Genomic DNA, 20,302 nt, shown 5'->3' on the forward strand with positions numbered 1-20,302 from the left:
TGCAAATGTTGCTGTTTGAACTAATTCAGCAGATTTTCTTTGCTTTTATTTAGTTACTGTCTCTCTGTTATTGACTTACTATCAGTCATCGTGGCAGTGAAGATGAGAGGCTGGAACTTCCTCATGGGGATTTTAGAGCTGGTGCATATCCATTCCACTTCCATAGGAAAAATCTGGCTCACCATTGTCTTCGTCTTTAGGGTGCTTCCCCTTATGGCTGCAGTCGAGCATGTGTGGCTCAATGAGCATGCTGACTTTCTCTCCAATACCAAGCAGCCTGGGTGCAGTAGATCCACTACTGGGTGCTGCAGACCATTTTTGGGTCTTCTCCCTCTCTGGTTTCTATGGGGCACGCTCTTGATGGGCTCTGGATACTAGAGAAGGGATGGCAGAAGAATAAAGCTCCCCTCACTCCAACTGGTCGCGGCAGATGGCCGCCCCTCCCTGAGACTGGTTCTGCTGGAGGTTTCTTCCTGTTAAAAGGGAGTTTTAGAGCTCAGGATATAGCTTCCTCCAACTACGAAACATTAGTGGTAACAGAAGCAACAAACGAATCTCAGATCTGCAAATCTAAAAATCATTACAGGACACAGTGGTCCAGCCTATAAATGCGCTCCTTTTACATTGAGAAACTTTACACCAGCTGCTTTATTTTTATTATTTTTTATTTATTTAGTAACTTTAGACATGTCTGCACTGGGTAGACACAGGTGAGCTGTGACAACGGTGCTTTGGCTGTTTTATTCATTTAAACCCTCCTCTACCAGTCGTTTAATTTGTGGATTTCCAGAAAAAATCTTGTTAAACAGAAGAACATCTGATTGGAAGTTTTCTAATGTAATTTCAGGTTTCACAGCATCTGGACTGGATTTTAAATCTCAAATGACACATTACTATAAGCACTTATCTGAACAAAAACAATACTGTCAGTTTTCTTCGCCCGTTTCACAGTTTTGGTTTTTGTATGCACTTGGAGAAATAGGTTTTTAAGTGTGGAAGAAAGCCTAATGTGCTCTGGTCCCCAAGGTCTTTGTGCTTGGTGTTTGTTTTTTAATGTGTTTTATATCTGGTTTCTTTCAGCGGGTGATTGAGGATGTGTGTTAATGAGCCTACAAAGCTGTAAATGACCACAGTAACTCTGTTGCATTACAGAACTCACTGATTGTTTGCTGTAAATAAATTGATTAAAATTGGAAAAACAAACAAACAAACAAACAAAAACAGTGATTACATGGCCATGTTTTATTTTAGATGTGATATATTTTTGTGCACCTACACCAGATTTTTGTAAATAACACACATACATTGATCAGTGTGTGTCCTCTTAACAAGACAGGAAAGTAAAACAAACAGCTTAATGACTACTGTCTATTACTAACCCACTCGTCATGCTGAAAGTCAGTTTCTACTATAAAGCTATACTAAAGACTAAATAAACCAAAAAAACCAACACATATACATTCATGTACAAAATAAGTTAAATCAAAAGTAGTAAAGTAGAAACTGAGATTTATAAAAAAGACAAAACAGCAACATAAAAATGTTTAGTTTTCACCTAAGTGTTGTCTCGCATTCAATTTTTAAAGTGATAGCAACGTAGAAACAAAATGCTGTTGGGTTGGGGTCTAGTTAGCTGTGCCTCCATCTTCAGGTACAGATTCATAACGCTGGAGCTAGAGAGACAGAAGAAAAAAAACCCAAACATCAACATTAGTCGAGTTCACAAGCCTTTCAGGAGCTCCTTGTGTCCATGCAGACTGTCAGATAAAAAAAATAAATACACACTGTTACAGACAGGTATCAAAAAGCATCATGGCAGACAACACACTGACCCACGAGAAGCGATACAACACTCATACCAGAAGCCTCGGAATAGAGCTGTACCACGACAAAGGTAGGACGTGGTACATGATTGAGGTTTGCTTCTTTTGTCCTTACTAGTCTGGACACACTACATCATAACAAAACTACCAGACAGTCACAAGGAGTTTTTGAGCAAATTCCTTTTCATTGCACTTCAGGAGATTATGTGATTGGTATCGGAAAGAATGTATGGAAAAGATTACATTGAAAAATTATGCATGATCCAAATTTTTCCAGCAAAACAGTTTCCCAAATATGACGTTAAATATTGAAAACAAACAACAAACTGGGAGGCATCAGCTGCATGTTTTCAGGAAAGTATCACTCGTTTACATTTGTAACGCTGGTTAAAACTTGTTAATGCTTCAATCGAACACACTGCTCCAAGGTCATGGGGTCATTTTGTCTCCCTTTGTCTCATTTCAAGTTATATTGGATATGTCGCGCTACTTTTGTGCATGTTAAAGTTTGTACTCTGAACTTTAGAATAATTGAAGACTAAAAGATCTATTTTTGTGTTGTATTAACTTATGTACTGATGTATTGTGAAATCATTGCACAACATTTTTTTGCTTTTTATTTCAACTTGTGGTATCTTGGCATTAATTTATTCTGGCCAGCTGTAGGACACCATGTCTTCTTTGCATTCTGTGTCTAATTATAATGACTGTGCTTCAAAAATCTTAAAATCTAAATGAGGTTTAAAAAAAAAAAAAGAAGAAGAAAAAAAGTCTTTTTACAAACCACTGGAGGCTTACCTTTGCTTTAAGCTCTTTATTTTCCCCTGCCAAGCGTGCACACTTTTGCCTGAGATTAATCACCTCCTGCTGCAGAGCCTCAGCATCTTCTGAAGTCTGCCCAACAGCACCGAGTTGCTGCTTGACAAATCTGGTAGAAGGAGCCAGTTAAAGAATCTACAGCGAGTGTAATTTCTGTTCAGACTTGTAGCTGGGAGGGAAAATATCAGCTGAAGGTTCACCTCAACACACAGATCATAATGTTGCAGGCTCATAATGTTCAGAATCAGCTTGTGCAATTAGAAGGATACTCCAAAGCGTTGTTGGGCTTTTCTTGTTGTTCATATAGCGACACTAGAACTGAAGACCAGGAGGGGAGAGAAAAGAGTTAAACTTTCTACTTATCACTGACTGTCAGTAAATACTTGGATGGACTCTTAGTTCTGTTTACTTGACCTCTGATAACATAATTCGTGAGTTAAATGGCAAATTTGGACTGTTTACTCAAGCAAAGTCCTTGTACTGTGCATTTACGTTAACTCAAATTATAATCTAATGAATTTGAGAAGTTCAGCACCATTTCTTACAGTGAAAAACAAGTCAAAAATTCTTAATAGGTGGAAAATCCTGCAAAAAATGTATGTTTGATATCTTACATTCTCTATCAACATTACATTAGCTATCAATCCATGTTCTTAAGATGTGTTTACTAAAAAGCCTGACACTGGTGAAAAGGTTTTCGACGTTTCCCCTCAAGGCTACTTGGTGTCAGATAATAATTTGCAGCACTGTCAGAAGAGGGTCTAGCTTTCAGTTATGCTCTGCAATACTTTGCGAATAGCTCCCAAAGCTAGTATAATGACTTTAACAGAAAAGAAATGCACCTTACCACTAGTTAGACTGTCAACAACACCAGCTTTCTCCAAGTATCTCCTAAACTGTTCCCTCTTGGGGTCTGGACCCTGCTGGAGGAAGAAAAATAAGACATTTTATTACCAGCTAATCATAAAGTACCTTTAAGCTGTCACGTCTTGCCTATTAGAGTGGGCCAATATGATTAAGAGTGTTCTCACTATTTGTAATTCCCTCGTATTTAATGCCCTGGACTTCAAAGGTGTAATAAAGAAAGTATAATTTGTAGCCGTAGCTAGTTTATTTACGTTCTCCAAACTCTGTTTACCCACAAACATTTGCAGACCCCCATCACCGAGAAAGCCCAAATACAAGCCGTCACAGGTGCGATGGCGACCTCCCGATGAGCCTCCCTCCCTGCTAACATTAGCTTAGCTGTGCTTGAAACACAGGACATGAAGCGGGTTCTTAAAAACAGCAGAGTAAAATGAATACAATGACAGCACACGCGCTTACTTTATAATGTGCCATAGTAATGTCGGTTAGAAAACTGCCTTTTTCGTGTAGACAGCTCCTATATTTAGCGTTCCGCTTAAAATGGGAGCACCTAACTTTGAGAATCAGGTACACCGCCGGCCGGGTCGGTAAAAGTTTACTTTCGTTTATCTTCTTCGCTCAACCAACTGCTCCGCAGAGTCAAAGCTGCATTCAGGAGCTCCTCGGGAATATAAGAACGTGCAAAGGTTCCTCGTCACGAAACCAGTGATAAATTCTTACATATCTCCATTTCTGTTGTTTTCCCTCTTTTACAAAGCACTTAAAATTGCACTCTTAGGCCATTCTGCGATTGGAGGGCAAATAATGCGTCAAAACTGCTAAACAAAACAACAACAAAATAATATCATTGTGTTTAGGAACAATAATAAATAATAAACCATCAAAAAATTAGGTGTGTCCAGCTCAGGCAGTTTTTATACAGATACACTAGGTACACTTTTTAAGTTATTGTAGTTGCCGTATGCTATGCGGCATTGCATAGGCAATATAATTTACACAACAATGGATTTATTTACTCAACATGGATTATTTAATCTGTCCTGCAATTGCGGAAAGAAATAATTCCTACATTTCAGAAGGCTCATGAAAGCCTTTGCTTCACTGTAGTAGGCGCCTGCTTCCATCTGCTGGTAACAACACAGAATAACACTATAACACACTCTGTTTGGTTCGTCTTCATTAAATGTTCCCTTTTAACCCAAGATCATTTGTGACTATTATTTTAGTCCACAAAAAAAAAATACTCTAGGTGGTTTAAAATAGCTCATTTAAAAAAATGAAAGGTTTTATTTTCTCCTCTTTCGAGCGACAGTTCATAAAACAAGTCCGAGTACTAGTCAGGTGACAGCGGTGAACCTCATTAAAGTGGCAGGCTGCTCGGCCAATCACCTGTCGAATTGTAACCAAAGCAGCGAATCAGAATCAAAGGGCGGGACTAAATGGTGAGGTTTTTTTTCAGGGCGAGAGGAAATCCTAAGGAAATGTGTGGGATCACGCTCTGCGTTTCCAAGTGGCTCAGGCGTTATTGACAAACTATCTCCATCGGGTGACGTTACTTCATGGTGCCTACCAACGGCCCGCTACAAACAAACAACTAACCGACAAAGTAAACGGGGGGAATAAGGGGGGAAGCGACCGTGCTTAGGACAAAATGTCGATTCAGTACGAGGTGGAACAGCTGTCTGACAGCTACGGGGTTGCGGACTCGTTTCCCAAAGATTTCGGTTATGGTGAAGAGGAGGCCGACATCGAGGACAGCCCGGCACCGTCCGACAGCAAACCCAGGATCCTGCTTATGGGCCTGAGGAGAAGCGGCAAATCGTCGATACAGAAGGTAGGCGGAGATGTTAAACTGTTAGCCTTCCGAGGCGAGCGCCGCCTGCCTCAGCCTCACGCGAGTATAAACGGGACGTTAGCCAAAATAGCTACCGAGTTGGGTTAGCATGTCGCGAGCGATGACGGTTATCAGTCAGCTGACGGCGTGCTCAGCTACGTAAGAATTGAAGAAATAATAACAATAATAGTCATAATAAAGAAAATTTGTAGAAAGCTAATGGTCACTTGGTTATCTGTGTGAACTAACACCGGTGTGTCCGCAGGAGTGAATTATTAACCAGCTGAACAGAGGCGCTCGGTGCATCTTTAATGGTGCGTGTGTACATGCAGCATGTGACTGTTTGGTTAACAACTTATCCGACATGCAAACAAAAAACAGAAAAGAAAGTCTATGTCAGTCCCACCCAACTGTGCGGTATAGATTTGGAGTGTGCCTTTCACATGATATCAGAGCGACCACACCTTTCGGTCTGCAAGCCATAACACTTTTTAAATCAGTGCAGCACGTGCAAGGCCTCTTTACCTGAGTCGTACCCATTTTATCTCAGAAAGAGGGATAAAAAAATTGTTCGGCCGCTACTTACCCCCCTCCAGTAACTGCCCCTGTGCATGATGGACTATTCAGACGCTCCCACACTCTCAAAAAATCAGGAACAGCCAGAACTCCAGTATGCTCAAGGAAATTAAGCCCGCCGTATAGTGACACAGCTCCTTGTTAGGAGATGACCTCAGTAGCTGCTCTGAGATTGCTATGACCAGCGGCACCTGTGTTTTCACCTGAATTCCTAATTATTAATTTCATAAGCAGTTTTGGCCTTCCATTAAAGCATATTAATGACTGTCTATAAAATGTTTTTAAAAAGTGATGCTTAATTTGCTTAAGTTTGAAATGCATTTTTGATTTATTTATTTTTATTTTTTTTAAATGGCCAAAGATACTTAAATCTATGGATGATGATTAACACAGACTTTTTGCTAGCTAAATGCAGGGAAACGCCACCCTCACCCCACAAAGTAAAACCCTGTATGAGTGTAGATGACATTTAATATGAAGGCAAAACCTCTGTCAGCTTTGGTGACTGCTGTAAGCCTGGAGCCAAAAAAAGTTGATATTACAAGTTATGGCAGAGGCAACAAGCCACCAACGCCTGTGGAAACTTTGCAGTTGTTGGCAAAGGGGGAAGGCACATTCGGAGGCAGTGAGAGAGAAGGAAAAGCAGGAGTGTGGATAACAGAAAAGGGACTTGTAGATATTGTGGGTTGGTGCTAGGGATGGGCTCAGGCGGAGGCAGATGACTTGCTGTTTCCTTAAAAGAAAACAGGAAAAAAAGTTTTTAAAAAAGTTAATATATGTAAAGAATAATAATTTTAAAAAAAGTTCATTACTAGTAATCCAGTTAACTACAACATAATTAAAAATAGGCACAGTATAAGGCGGAATGATAAGATTCTTTAAAAAAGTCCAGAAACTGAGTCTCAGTTAATTTTGTTAATTCCCCAAAGTATGGAATTGTAACTGTAAATAATCAAATGACCACAACCACCTGTCATGCAGCAAACCCTCAAGGCTGGTTCCACTTTTTCTATTTTTTTTTCCCTTTTTCTAGTCTTTATTTCATATTTCATCTATAGGCTGCTCAGAATATGTTTCTTGGCCTGCCACTTTCACTGTTGTTGCACTGTTGTTTAATAATAGATTAGACGTAGTTGACCCTTCTATGATATTTTATTATTTATGTTCAAATCCAAGGGGGAAGTATGAAAAGACTGCATATAGCTTGACGTGCTGCAAACCTAACCTACAGAAAGTGCATGGAGAAACTTTCTTGTGACGAAGCACACTTCTGTGCCAGTGCATATATGTGCACTTGCACTGTGTTTGCTATAATCCATACACCCTCAAGTCGAAGATTAACATTTCGATGTAAGCTGCCAACTGGGCCCGAGAATCATGTGATTTGGATTTTTGCTGGTTCATCGGCCGGTGACCTCAGTGGACGACACATTGATTTAAAATGCCAGCAGGGGAGCAAATACTCCTACCACATCACACGTCCAATACATCTCAAATCAAATCAAATCAAATCACTTTTTATTGTCACATCACATGTGCAGGCACACTGGCACAGCACATGCGAGTGAAATTCTTGTGTGCGAGCCCCACAAGCAACAGAGATGTGCAAACACAACAACACAAACGAGCAAAATACAAGAATGGCCAACCTGAAACTAATAAATATATGTACAATATATAATAGTGTATGCATTTCTGGATGTGTATACTAAATATTTTCCTGTGTGTGTGTGTGTGTGTACACATTTTTACAAATTAAATAGTAAAAAAATAAAATAATAATAATAATAAAATATACAGAGTTTTCGTTTTCTACCCTATTTGTTAAGCCTTCCTCTCATTAATTGTTAACTTCAGTTCAATGTACAGCAGCCACTTTACTTTCCGCAGCGTGAAAAGCTGAAAAATGCTGACGAGAATGACGTGTTGCAATGGATCTGAGTCTGCAGTGTTTTGCCCTTTTCCCTCTTGTTCTACATGTGATGCCTGGATGATATCCTTGTGCTAGAGTAACACTATAAAGCAAATTACAGCACTATTGTGATAATCTTTCACATGACTGCAATATTTTAATAATGGGATTATGGAACAGCCATTTGTAAACCACAAGTGAAGAAAACCTTACACGTGTCTTCACACATACAAATGTACGGTCATCGGACTTAAAACGTTGCTGGATGACTTCAAGTCTGTTTAAATTCACACCCGCAACAAAAGTTAACAAGGTTATTATACTGAAATTTTTTTATTTACACATCTGTTAGACCCCCTCTTTATGGCCACCTCCTCAAACTCTTCCGTGAGGACAACCATCTCAGTTTAAACATATCAAATCTCCATGAATCTGCCCAGGGTCTCCTTTTGGTAGGACATACCTGAAATTACTCGTCTAGGAGTAACAAGGCATCTTAGTCAGATTCTCAAATCACCAAAGTCCCTCCTTTCAGTGTGGAGGAGTACCAGCTCGTATGTGAGCCCCTTCCAAATGATCTAGCTCCCCAGTTTTTATTGAAGTATTTATTTAATATAAAAATAAAAACTAGACTTTAGAAATAAAGAATTGTAATAAAACTAAATTGATATCCAACACTCTTGATTTAAGAAAAACATACTTGTTATGTCAGTGGCAGTTAAGAATTGATTGCAGTATTGAAAATTTGAAGAAGCGCATGTTTGTCTAGTGACTACAATGATTAGCGCTGTGTCCTCTGTCCCCAGTATTTCCAATAAATAAAGATGAAGTAACGAGAACAGACAGATGCATTTTTTTTCCCAGCAGCTAGTGTCAGAATTACCACAGATTTGTAGTCACTGCTATATTAAAGTTTCAGTGACCCTCTTACAAAAGTGCAATTTCTCATAATCCCACTGTTTGCTGAGTGTCATCATATACCAGTTTTCCCCACTAAATTTAATTAACGTAAATCCGGTTCCTCACTTTAGACTCTGTTTGTATTTATTCAACTGAAACATGGCATCAATTTTCATTTCAGGTGGTATTTCACAAAATGTCTCCCAATGAGACCTTGTTTCTGGAGAGCACCAACAAGATCTACAAGGATGACATCTCCAGTAGCTCTTTTGTCAACTTCCAGATCTGGGACTTCCCCGGCCAGGTCGACTTCTTTGACCCCACCTTCGACTACGAGATGATCTTCAGAGGAACCGGGGCTCTGATATTTGTTATTGATGCTCAGGTGAAGAGAAAAAAAAAGAGGAAGAATTGTTTGATAAGATAAAGTGTAGAAGTGCAAAATCAGACCGCTTTCAGAATCACGACCACTTACATTTTTATTAAGATGAAACTGTACAGAAGAAGAAAACAGGTATCCAAGTATACACCCATTTCAGCACTGAAGAATGAGCTGGCTGATGAACAGCCAGAGTGGCTTGAATAAAAGACAATTACATGCCACGGCTTTTATGCCTGCGCTGTCCACATGACTCTGAGTGCTTTCAAGAAGTAATCTCAGCTGCGATATAAGCCACAGCTCATCTGATTGCATGGCTTTATTTGTGCTCAAGGTGCATCAGATTCAATTTGCTTCAGCAGTTGGTCACACAGTGATATGAGAGGAGAGCTGTTTTCCTTTTGCTGTTTTGGGAGGCGAGGCAGAGGTGCATTTCCTCAAACCTCACTTTAAACTGATGAGAATGTACTCCTCCATGTTATCTGAAGTGACAGCTAATAATTATGTTGGGCTTAGCTCACAAGACTGTCATTCTCACTTCTTTAAGAAGAAGCACATCTTGATTTTCCTGTTTATGTCACTGTGATAACTTTTTTTTCTTTTTTTTTTTCTTTTTTTTTGAAGGACATTGTTGGATATTATATACACTCTTACTACATTAAAATTTTTTCTCATAAAGTTTTTAAGGTTAAAAAAAGAGCAGATTATGGATGTAGTGTTCTGTAAGAATAAAGCAGCATGGTAGTATTAAAATTGTTAAATATTCTATGCTACATGTTGTTTCTGGTTTTGTGTCCAGAACAGCAGATTATGCTTTAAATCTCGTTTTAGATTCACTTTGTGAACATGCCTGTTTTTGTGTCATCTTCTTTGTTATAGGATGATTATGTGGAGGCTCTGAGTAGGCTTCATCTCACTGTGTCGCGGGCCTACAGGGTCAATCCAGAGATAAACTTCGAGGTGTTTATCCACAAAGTTGACGGCTTGTCAGACGATCACAAGATCGAAACCCAAAGAGACATCCATCAGAGAGCCAATGATGATCTGGTAGATGCCAGTTTAGAGAAGCTGCATCTCAGGTACGATTAACTTGTGATTATTTTTATCATCTGTAAAAGCCAGAATAAGGGGGGGGGGGGGGAAGACATCCATCCTGTTTTATATTTGATTTTCAGCAAACAAAGTTTCACACACTCAATAATGCAATACAATAACTCTACTGTTAACAGATTTAACTAATCAAGAAAACAAGCCACAGCTTATATGGCCATTAATAAGTTGGTACAGCAGTTAATCGCTTACTCCAAATCTCTCAGACAAAGCATAGTCTCTCAACAAAACTGGCTTTATTCAAGACAGTTTTAACATCCGTAATCACGTTGTCGTAAACAGACATGAGTAAATACAAGTCAGTGCAGACACAAAAAGACAACCTCACTGACTGGTAATGACACATGAGACTGAGAGATGTTTTAACCTCTTCCACAAACGTTTTATACTTGGCCCCACTCATCCTATTTGATAAAAATGGTTTAAGAGTATGGTATAAAATAGTTTTTGGATTTTTTGGTAAAGTGTTCTTGCTTCAATCAGAGTGGCTTTTTGTTTGTTTTTCCCTTTTTCAATAATTGCAGTAGAAAAGCCATTGGGATGGTTGTTTTTATTAATGTCATTTGGTAATTGGTGTTGTTGCTAATAATAAGGCCTAAAAGTAGCTTCTGTTTCCGTCATTATATATCCAGTAGTCTGTGTCTTCAACATTGTCTGCATAGTTTTAGTGTTCCTGTGAGATTCCTCTTTGACCTCTTAATGAAGCAAGAGTGGCCTCTGCCACAGCTATCAGAGCTGTTGTGATTAAGGCTCCAAAGGGCAGAAAAACTTGAGATGCAGAAAGAAAGCCAAAGTACACATCTGCTGTTTGGTTCATCTTTGTGTGCACATAGCACACCATGGTTTGTTTGTTTTCTGATATAAATGCTAAAAGTTTTAACTTTTATATAGCCTGAGGACTAAATATGTTCATTTAGTAGTCTTTAGATTGAAGAAATGATCTTAAATTTTGTCATAGAATGCTATTAATACTTTGCCATTTCGCACAATGGATGTCATGGCTTCAGTTTTTTTAAATTCTTTATTTGGTTTGTTTTGATGTGTGGTTGGTGTCAAAAATTCACCATCATAGTAAATTCATCTTTTGAAGCCTCAAGTTACTTGTTTTGGCTATACTCATCCTACCATTTTGAAACAAGAGGAGGTAAAAGTAACTAAACAAACATGGACATTTGATACTTTAAGTACTTCTGCTTTTGATTCTAATAGGGACCATCATATGTGTTTGTCTAGTCTCGTCTAACTCTAACCCTCAAAGAGTTTCCCAGTCTTGTTCTCTAAAACCTAAAGAATTATGGATTTGATCAACTGGTCCTGTAATGGAATTGACACCCTGCTAGGCTTGGGAGAGCCCGATTGTCCTGCGGAGACGTTTGCTGCCGGATACTCGATGGTCGGTTGCGTCGTGTCTAGCGACACTCTCGATGGAGGACAATGAACAACATCTACCAATTTGGAACCATGATAACAGAGTTCTGGCTGATTGGAGCTGGCTTTGACCTGGCTTATCGAAGAACAAGAAGCAGCTACAGCTGTTCAAAATCCCATAAGGCTGGCCGATATGATAGACGATTGGCAGGGCTGTACTCAGACTGTGTTTTGAACGCAATATGGATAAGATCTTGGAGAAGAACAACGGGAATGGACAGAACTGGTGACCAGTGATGGACATTAGACCAACTGTAAAAGTTGGATGCAGTTGTTCGCACTAAACCCAAACATTCACGATCTTCACTCATGTGGCCCCCCTGGCGCCAGCTGAAGGCTTGCCAAAGTTGAAGCTGACTGGAACAACAAATTCTTCCCATGATAACAGGATTGTTGACGGAACTCTTTGTCCCTCCTTCAAGGCCACCTGGGTCCACTGGAAACTGTTGACTGACGCTTAACTGGGCGTGGTGACGCTTTCTCTTAGCTGAACACAGGATACACACATGCACACACACGAAACACCCTCCCTACCCCGGATCCAACGCCTCCTCCCATGCTTACCTCCCATCCGATGTGGACACCGGATCAGCTGGAGGCGCAATCGAAGATTGCAGCGGTCCCAGATCAGCTGTACACACTGGAATACTCTCCCATGTTGCTTGTCTGTATTTTTTTTGGGCAACTGCAACTGACAAATAAAGGCTATCTAATCTCTCATCATCATCATCATCATTTACAAAGTGAACAATATGTTGTATTCATTAAGATTTGAAAGTAGTGTTTAAGACTAAACTTGTCAGGAAAGGGTTTACTTTGGTCATAGATCTGTGGAGGTGAATAGACATTTTGTCAGACAGTATAAAAATGTATCGCAACTTCTTAATTTGAAAAGTAAAGTCAAGGCCAAAGTGTCTTAGACATGCATTGTTTCAAATGGCTACCACATGATTCATTTTTGTGATATTTTCTAGAGTTAAACTAGTCCAGAATTACTAGATACTGAAATTTATGTTGCAGCTCTAATAAGATGAGTTAATGTTAATTGCAGCCTTTGCTCCGACACACTGTATAAGAAGTCTAAATGTGTTGTGTAGCACATTAAACAGTCTGTCGGGGTTAAGCCTGGGCAGCTCTGCAGCAGCTTTACTGTTGATTTTTAGGACTGTGTTGGCACACTGTGGGGTGTTTTATGTGGAGTGAGATTGTTGTTTATTCCGGTTAGACAGCCTGAGCGGTCCTGGATATATAGTGGATCTCTGCCTCTGGTGCTTTCTTCACCGTAATACATTGTGAAGTTGAGCTCCTGCCAAGTGTATGCAGACACTTCCATTTGGCTCACACCACTGTTTTCTCAGACACAAACTTTTTATTTATACATCTCACTAACCAATGTCTATAAGTCATGTGTGCCTAGTTTTCAGCAGCCTTATGAAGACTGTTTTGTTTTTTTTATTTGTCGGAATTTTTTTGCCAAGTTAGCATTAAGTTTTTATCCTTGTGCTTTTGTCTGAATCAGGCTTTAATGCTTTGATTCACATCTCTTTTCTACAATTCTGCAACTGTTTGTCATGTGATCTTGTGACTCTATGTATTTTTACCTGGTTTCATATGCATTTTGAGGAAGTGAGAAGTGTTTCCTACTTGTAACAGCTTATATGCTTCCTTTTTTTTTTTCTTCATCATTCAGCTTTTACTTGACGAGTATTTATGACCACTCAATCTTTGAAGCCTTCAGCAAAGTGGTGCAGAAGCTCATCCCACAGCTCCCCACCTTGGAGAACCTCCTAAATATCTTCATTTCTGTAAGCACACAAAAACCAATCCTTTATGCATAAGAATTCTCTTGCAACTTTGTCACTGATGGAGTGATTTATGTGTGACAGCGTTCATGGCGTGAGTCATTGCCAGCACGGAAGCCACATTAGTGTTGGCAGTTCCTCCACTGTCCCTACAGCCTTTTCTGAAGATGTTTGTGATCCTCAGTTGTAATGCTACTTTGTCCCACACTGGTAGTAGTAGTCGCTCTGTAACTTTTAACTGTTTTATCTCAGGGTATGACTTTTGAGTGGAGAACAGCTGTTTCTTCCTTAAATGTACTAACTGGTTTGGTAAGATTTACTGTATCAAGGCAGTACATTCAGTAAACAAGTTCATATTTAGTTTGCCTAGTTTATTTTGGATGAGGTTTGGCTAACTAACAGTTACTTGCCTCTTTACTTATATGAAAAACATGTAAACAAAAACAAACAAAATGCTCCAAAGTTATTGTAAATTTAAATTGGCAGCATCTTCAAAACAGCTTTAATAACTTTTTGCCTTTTTAAAAAAAAAAAAAAAAAAAAAAAAAAAAAAAAAAAATATATATATATATATATATATATATATATATATATATATATATATATATATATATATATATATATATATATATATATATATATATATATATATATATATATATATATATATATAAATAAATATAAATAAATGCAGGATTTATTTTACAGTTGTATTAGACTGCATCAGTTTAAGCTTGTTGTGTTATGAGTTGACAGTTGTCTTCACATGTAAAGGCTTTAAGTATAAAGCATTGACTTTAGCTTGCTCTTATGACACATTGTCTTCATACCTGAGTTACTGTGAGATCTGATTGTGTATATATGTTATAATACACGATAAAATGACGAAAAAAGCCACAACTTGCTCATTTCCCATTCATTTTGTATTCATAATGTTCTCATAAATATATTAATTTTTTATTTAAAAAAAAAAAAAACATTTATTCTCATGACATTTCAGAGTCTGCTCATTTTCTTTGCTTTATATTATTTTGCTATTTCAGGCTTTTAGACCATTAAAAAAAACTTTTGAATTTTACAGCCTGATCATACACAAATCAAAAATCTGATTTTTGTTTTGTTTGGTTTTTTTGGGTTTTTTTTGCAGCCTTTGTAAAAAAACAAACAAACTGTAACTTAGTTTATTCTCTCAGTAAGGGATCTGCTACCAGACATTAATTGTAACAGGAAGTAGCTTCCTGTTTCTTTACCATATTACACTTTTGACTGCCTCTTTTTTCTGTCTGTCTTCTTGTTGGTGACAGAATTCAGGGATAGAGAAGGCCTTTCTATTTGACGTGGTCAGTAAGATCTACATCGCCACAGACAGCTCTCCTGTGGACATGCAGTCCTATGAACTGTGCTGTGATATGATTGATGTGGTTATCGATGTCTCCTGCATCTATGGGTGAGTTTTGTGCTTTAGTGATGCACCAAAAGAGGTCAGAGTTGAGTAATGAGTGCTCCATGATTTGATAAACATAATTTTGGTCAGTGGTGTCTACAAAGTTAATTTTATATTAACTTTCTGTATTCATTTGCATAATAATAACTACCGTCATATTTGCTTGAATCTTTTGAAATCTTTTAAGCCTTTAAGAGACGGAGTTCACCCACGTGCTGTCTGAGGGTGCTTTCATTGAAGCACGACTTAATTTATGCACAATTAATAACCTCATAGACAAGCTGCAGTTTATTTCCCATTTCCTCTTTGAATGTTACAGTGTTTTGTTGTGTTTCACTAGTCTGAAGGAGGATGGCAGCGGCAGTGCCTATGACAAGGAGTCCATGGCCATCATCAAGCTCAACAACACCACTGTGCTGTACCTGAAAGAGGTCACAAAGTTCCTGGCCCTTGTCTGCATCCTGCGAGAAGAGAGCTTCGAGCGCAAAGGTAAGCTGTCAGATGACCTGTGATCCTCTGCTGCTCACTCGGCTTAATTTGGTTAATGGTTTTGGCTTGTGTCAAATGTCTTCATGTTTTCTTTCACTTTGTTTATCAGTGCAGTATTAGTGTGTGTCTGCATGTGTACAGATGGAGTGAAATTTGTAAACCTGGATGTTATCATGCACTGAAGTACATTACACAGAAAGATAGCCAAAGTTGGGAGTAATAAAAGGAAGCAGTAATTGACTTTCAAGCTCCAAAAACAGGAGATCCACCACTTACAATTAATTTAAATAGCAACATACTGGATGGCAGTTTGGGTGAATATCTTTGTGGCTTGTGATTGTCTGAGCCCATCTGCAGTTTGTTCCCCCATATTATGGAGAGTGTAGGAGAGTGGGTTTATTTTGATACTTAATTGTGTGTCTCCTTGAGAATTCAACACAGTCGATGAATTCTTGAGTGAAATTAAAAGTTTGTCCCATCACAAACTTTAAGCTAAAGCTGTTGTGCTAAAGGAAAAAGATATCAATTTGTAATTTGTATTTGAGACCCTGATCATTTAATAGCATGTTAGCCCTGGATCAGTTTGTGTATTCAAACAAGCTATGGGATGTACTATGAAGGACCTTCAACATAGCTGGGCTTTCTTTGCATCAGCTGGCTGGACAAAGCCTAAACCTCAGGATGTCACATTATGGTTGTGGGCTTTCTCTGCCTGTCTCAGAGTGCTTCAGGTTCTGTGAGTGTCACCTACTCTGATGAGAGACATTATCAGATGATATTAAAATGCTGATAAGAATCTATAAGGAACATAAAAAAATCTAACATTAAAATGCAATACTGCAGCAAACGAGATGAGATTAATGCTGAGCATTAATAGAGCGCTGAAATTTTAAACATCATACATTTAAACATTAAAAGGTTACTGTCCCATAGCCTAACAAAGGACACATGGGAATAAAAGTTAAATTCAATTTACCGATCGCATACTTGTTCTTTTTGTTTGTTCTGTGTGCTAATTGTTAAAATCCCTAATGACCCTGATGAAGGCCACAAGCCGAAACGCGTTGGTCAATTATTAAAGTTGTTCATCTTCCCTCAAGTGTTGCTGGAGTTCCTGCTTTGTGAATTCTTTCATCCTCTCCATGCACCTTGGAAGCAGGTGAAGTTGTGCCAGAAAATTTTGCTGCGAATTGTTAAAATCCCAACAGCAGTATAAATTATAAAAACACTTTTACATTTTCTGCATCACCAAAGGGAATGCATGCACATTTCAGTGAGTTTTGAGTTAGTGTAACATTTACTCAACAAGTCCACATATAAAATGTTCCCTTAGCAGAGGATCTATATCAAATTGTAAAGCTGTAAATACAGAACTCGTTGAAAACGTGCTGCTTCCAGAGTAATCTTTATAATTGGCAGTAGCATATGGCAATTCTATAGATTTGTAGACTTTCAGAAGCACTGTTACTGCTACTGTTTGAATCCCAAAGCAAGACTCCAGTTTGGCAACTCTAAGCTTCAGCTCCCTCTACAGTATTGTAGTCTGGAGACTGGCTCGGCTACTTTATGACTTTAATGGACTTTAGCCACTACGTTGTTGACAATGTTTTGGGTCATGTCATGCTGGAAGAGCCATCCACGACCCGTCTTCAGTGTTCTGGCTGAGAGGAGGTTCCTGTCTAACATTATATCTTGCCCTGTCCATTGGGCCCTCAGTGTGGAGAAGTTGGCCTGTACCCTAAACAGAAAAAGCGTAATACTTCCACCTCCAAGCTTGACTGTGAGGATGGTGTTCTTTGGATATATTCAACATTTCTCTTCTTCCGAACACTGCAGTTCAAGTTGATGCCAAGGTAAATTTTGGTGTCATCTGACCACAACACTTTCTCCCAAGCCTTCTTTGAGACATTTAGATGTCAACTGATAAACTTCAGATGGGCCTGTTCATGTGCCTTCTTGAGCAGGGGGACATTTTTGGTCCTGCACGATTTGAATCTATTACAGCATACTGTGTTACCAATGGTGTTCTTGGTGATCCCAACTCTGTTCAGATGATTAACATGCTCCTCCCATGTAGTTTTGGGCTGATCCACCCCCTTTCTCATGATCCTCACCCCAATCCTGCATAGAACTCCAGACGGAGGGCGATTCATAGTGATTTTAGATTTTATTCAATTTCCAAAAAACTGTACCAACAGCTGTCACTTTCTCACAAAGCTTCGTGCTGATGGTCTTGTATCCAGCCTTGCAGCTCTACGTTCTTGCTTGTCATGTCCTTTGACAGGTCTTTGGTCTTGCCCATGGTGGTGGAGAGTGTGGATTTTTTTTGTTAATATTCTCTCCCTCGTCATCAAAATATAACTACCATTTAAAAAAATTAGTGCCAGTTCATTTCATTGGAAGTGAGCAAACAGTCATTGGACTGATCAGTTGTTTAATAACATAGTTTTTTGTTTTTCGCTTTCACAGGACTAATAGACTACAACTTCCACTGTTTCCGGAAGGCTATCCATGAAGTCTTCGAGGTGGGAGTTTCCACTCCGCGTTCAGCTGGTCCACAGGCAATGGGCTCACCCTGCTCCAAGGCTGTTGCACTCAATGGCACACCACGCAACACCATCTAGATGCTGATGCAAAATTAAAAAACAAAAAGATGCAACAAGAAGGAAGAGGAAAGGAAAGATTAGGAAGGTCTCGGGAGCCTGTAGAGAAAAGACTACAAAACTGGGGCTCACCAGCGCACCAGTCACTATCCCATGCTCCCAGCACTTAAAGCACTGAGAAATGCCTCAAGCCAAGAGTGTGGGAGCAGCAGTGGAGCACAGAGGGGTCAGGCCAAGATGGACGATTGAAGGGAAATTCAGGCATCAGGTAAATGCAAAGCACTGTGTTAGCTTTGAGGAAGCCGAGAGACTAAACTGCACCTGAACAGGAAAAGGTTCAGGATCTTTCTTTGGATTTCTTAAAGCAGTCAAAGGCTGTGATAATTAGCTGCTGTTTCCTCTGTATGAACAATGTGATGTGGGGGAATAAAACCCTCTGTTATAACCTCTTCATATGGACAAACTGTTAGTTTGGAGGCTTCTGTCTCGTGATGAACCCACCCCGACCACTTCTGTGCTGAAAAAGACGATGGACCTGTTCAGAGATGGCCTTATGTAGATAAAGCTTGACTGTAGTGCAAGCTTTTTCTCTCACCACCATTCACCTCACCTTACCTGAATGCTGCCCAAAACTTGCTTTTGGTTTGACTTGTGAAGGGAAAATAAGGTTTTGTGAGCAGATTAAAAAGGGATTGTGTTGTCCAGTTAAAGTGAGTGTGTGTGAGTGTGTGTGAGAAAGGTTTTGATTAAATCCCAAGCGCGTTATTGTGAAGGAACTTAACAGAAAACGTATATATGTCCTTTTAGCTAAGAGCAGTTTAGCATGATTAAACTCCTGTCATTCAGTGAAAATAACTCTTCTGTGCTTGTGCTCCACTGAGGAACAGCTTCTGATTGACTTTATGATGAATAGAAAAAGGAGTTTACTGGAAATTTGGACATACACATTGCAAAAGCACTGCCACCATGAATGAATAGGAGCCAGTTACACTATGCCACAATTTAAGAAAAAAATTAATTAAATTTGTTAAGTATGAATGAGGTGGAAGGTTGATGAACAGGTGGACTCACGGTTTAGGATTGTCAGACTGGTTGCAGCATGCTTGCATGCTTTTCCACTCAGTCACAGTCCCGCCAAAAATTATTAACCCATGTAGCAACCTGATTTAGTTTAGTCCTGATGAGCGGGAGTCACAAGAGCAAATCATTACTCCAAGCATGCATACATCAGTGTGTTTTTTCAGTTGAATTGTTATCAACCAAAACATTGCTTCTTGTTTTGAAAAGGGGAGAGTGGAAATGGAATTAACAAAGAAACTCAAACTGCTAAAGTAGGAGAAAAAGACCAAATTTTATTATAATCGCCATTAAAATGAAATGCACTGTTCATGTCTGTATGTTTGTGTTTGCTTCTGTCAGGACTGAGAGGTAAAAACTCGTACCGGTTGCACCTAAAGATCGGGAATTTGACTCAGGAACCAGGATTACCACATTATCTAGCTAACTTTTCTGAGTAAAACTAAGTTCTAGCTTTGAAGGTGCCCCTGGTTTTATTCAGCAAAGTTATTCAGGTAATTCTGGTGCTCCTTGAAACTGGCCCGAGAAGTTGTTTCATTAGTCACCCGAGAATAAGTCGCCGCTTCATTGTTGCACATCAGAACTGTGGTGGATGATTGATTTCATGTAATGTGATGCTATACTGTGTGAAATAAATGAAAATTTAAAGTGTGTTCTTGTGCTTTTATTAGTTCGTTGACTAAAGAGATATTTGAGAAACTTGCAACGTGTGGAAATGTCTGCATTCTGCTTGACAACCCTTTCTTCACTATCTAATGCAAAAGTGCAAACAAACACAAGATGGTGCTGCAGGACCATCCAAGCCTCCTCTCCACTATTATGATATTCAGTTTTCTCTTTGCCAAGACCAATAAGTCTTTTTCATACTTGTTAAAAATACAGAAAGTGTGCATTCATTGCTTCACCTGTGCGGTGAATTATACAGCTTGTTAAATGTCACCAGCGTCTATAACAACAGCGAGAACTGCTGCTTCGTTTATTGGTTCTGCATTATGAGCATGACAATAGAATAAATTGGATTACTCAGTATTGAGGAAACGCAGGTGTTTACTCGCATCCAATTTCTAAAAATTCAATGTTTTCATGTTAAAATGCCAAATAACCGATTTTAACATTTATTTGCTCAACAAAACTACTCCAATATAAAACAAGACAGACTGTTAATTGTCAGTTTTCTTAAAGTTGGCTGTTGTTCAGATGGCATAATAATGAGTGGAGAAAGACCCCCCCCTTTCTGGT

At 39.0% G+C, this 20,302-nt stretch overlaps 2 protein-coding genes across 6 annotated transcripts; one reads left to right on the plus strand and one right to left on the minus strand.

Moving 5' to 3' along the window:
* Positions 1–1,554: 1,554 nt before the first annotated feature.
* On the minus strand, positions 1,555–6,086 carry LOC147318927 (c-Myc-binding protein-like). Of its 5 annotated transcripts, none has more exons than XM_086311126.1 (5): positions 5,930–6,086; positions 3,490–3,565; positions 2,912–2,960; positions 2,622–2,751; positions 1,555–1,673 (listed from the first exon to the last, which is right to left on the minus strand). In XM_086311126.1, the coding sequence occupies exons 1-5, from the start codon at positions 5,954–5,956 to the stop codon at positions 1,626–1,628; spliced, it is 330 nt and encodes a 109-aa protein (XP_086167252.1). In that variant the 5' UTR covers positions 5,957–6,086; the 3' UTR covers positions 1,555–1,625. The 5 variants fall into 5 exon arrangements, with proteins under 5 accessions (XP_086167252.1, XP_086167253.1, XP_086167256.1 ...); XM_086311127.1 differs by having other exon boundaries at positions 3,490–3,562; positions 5,930–6,084; XM_086311130.1 differs by lacking the exon at positions 5,930–6,086 and adding an exon at positions 3,969–4,151 and having other exon boundaries at positions 3,490–3,562.
* On the plus strand, positions 4,946–19,714 carry rragca (Ras-related GTP binding Ca). The gene is made up of 7 exons (XM_086311125.1): positions 4,946–5,343; positions 8,913–9,116; positions 9,990–10,189; positions 13,339–13,453; positions 14,755–14,897; positions 15,235–15,383; positions 17,853–19,714. Exons 1-7 carry the CDS (start codon positions 5,161–5,163, stop codon positions 18,005–18,007), a joined length of 1,149 nt encoding a protein of 382 aa, XP_086167251.1. The 5' UTR covers positions 4,946–5,160; the 3' UTR covers positions 18,008–19,714.
* Positions 19,715–20,302: the final 588 nt, after the last annotated feature.

Source organism: Aulonocara sp. 'chitande type north' Nkhata Bay, linkage group LG11 (assembly GCF_057382095.1).
Source record: "Aulonocara sp. 'chitande type north' Nkhata Bay isolate Kocher_YH1m ecotype deep benthic linkage group LG11, A_spYH_male_GT1.1, whole genome shotgun sequence".
Taxonomy (NCBI): Eukaryota; Metazoa; Chordata; class Actinopteri; order Cichliformes; family Cichlidae; genus Aulonocara; species Aulonocara sp. 'chitande type north' Nkhata Bay.

Excerpts from the sequence above, each read along its gene's own strand:
- rragca (XM_086311125.1), top strand. The coding sequence starts at position 5,161 with ATGTCGATTCAGTACGAGGTGGAACAGCTGTCTGACAGCTACGGGGTT. Across the intron at positions 13,454-14,754 it reads TCCTAAATATCTTCATTTCT|AATTCAGGGATAGAGAAGGC; the intron begins GTAAGCACACAA and ends TGTTGGTGACAG. Across the intron at positions 15,384-17,852 it reads AGAGAGCTTCGAGCGCAAAG|GACTAATAGACTACAACTTC; the intron begins GTAAGCTGTCAG and ends TCGCTTTCACAG.
- LOC147318927 (XM_086311126.1), bottom strand. The coding sequence starts at position 5,956 with ATGCACAGGGGCAGTTACTGGAGGGGG. Across the intron at positions 2,961-3,489 it reads TGTTGACAGTCTAACTAGTG|TTCTAGTGTCGCTATATGAA; the intron begins GTAAGGTGCATT and ends CCTGGTCTTCAG. Across the intron at positions 2,752-2,911 it reads AAGCCCAACAACGCTTTGGA|ATTTGTCAAGCAGCAACTCG; the intron begins GTATCCTTCTAA and ends TCCTTCTACCAG.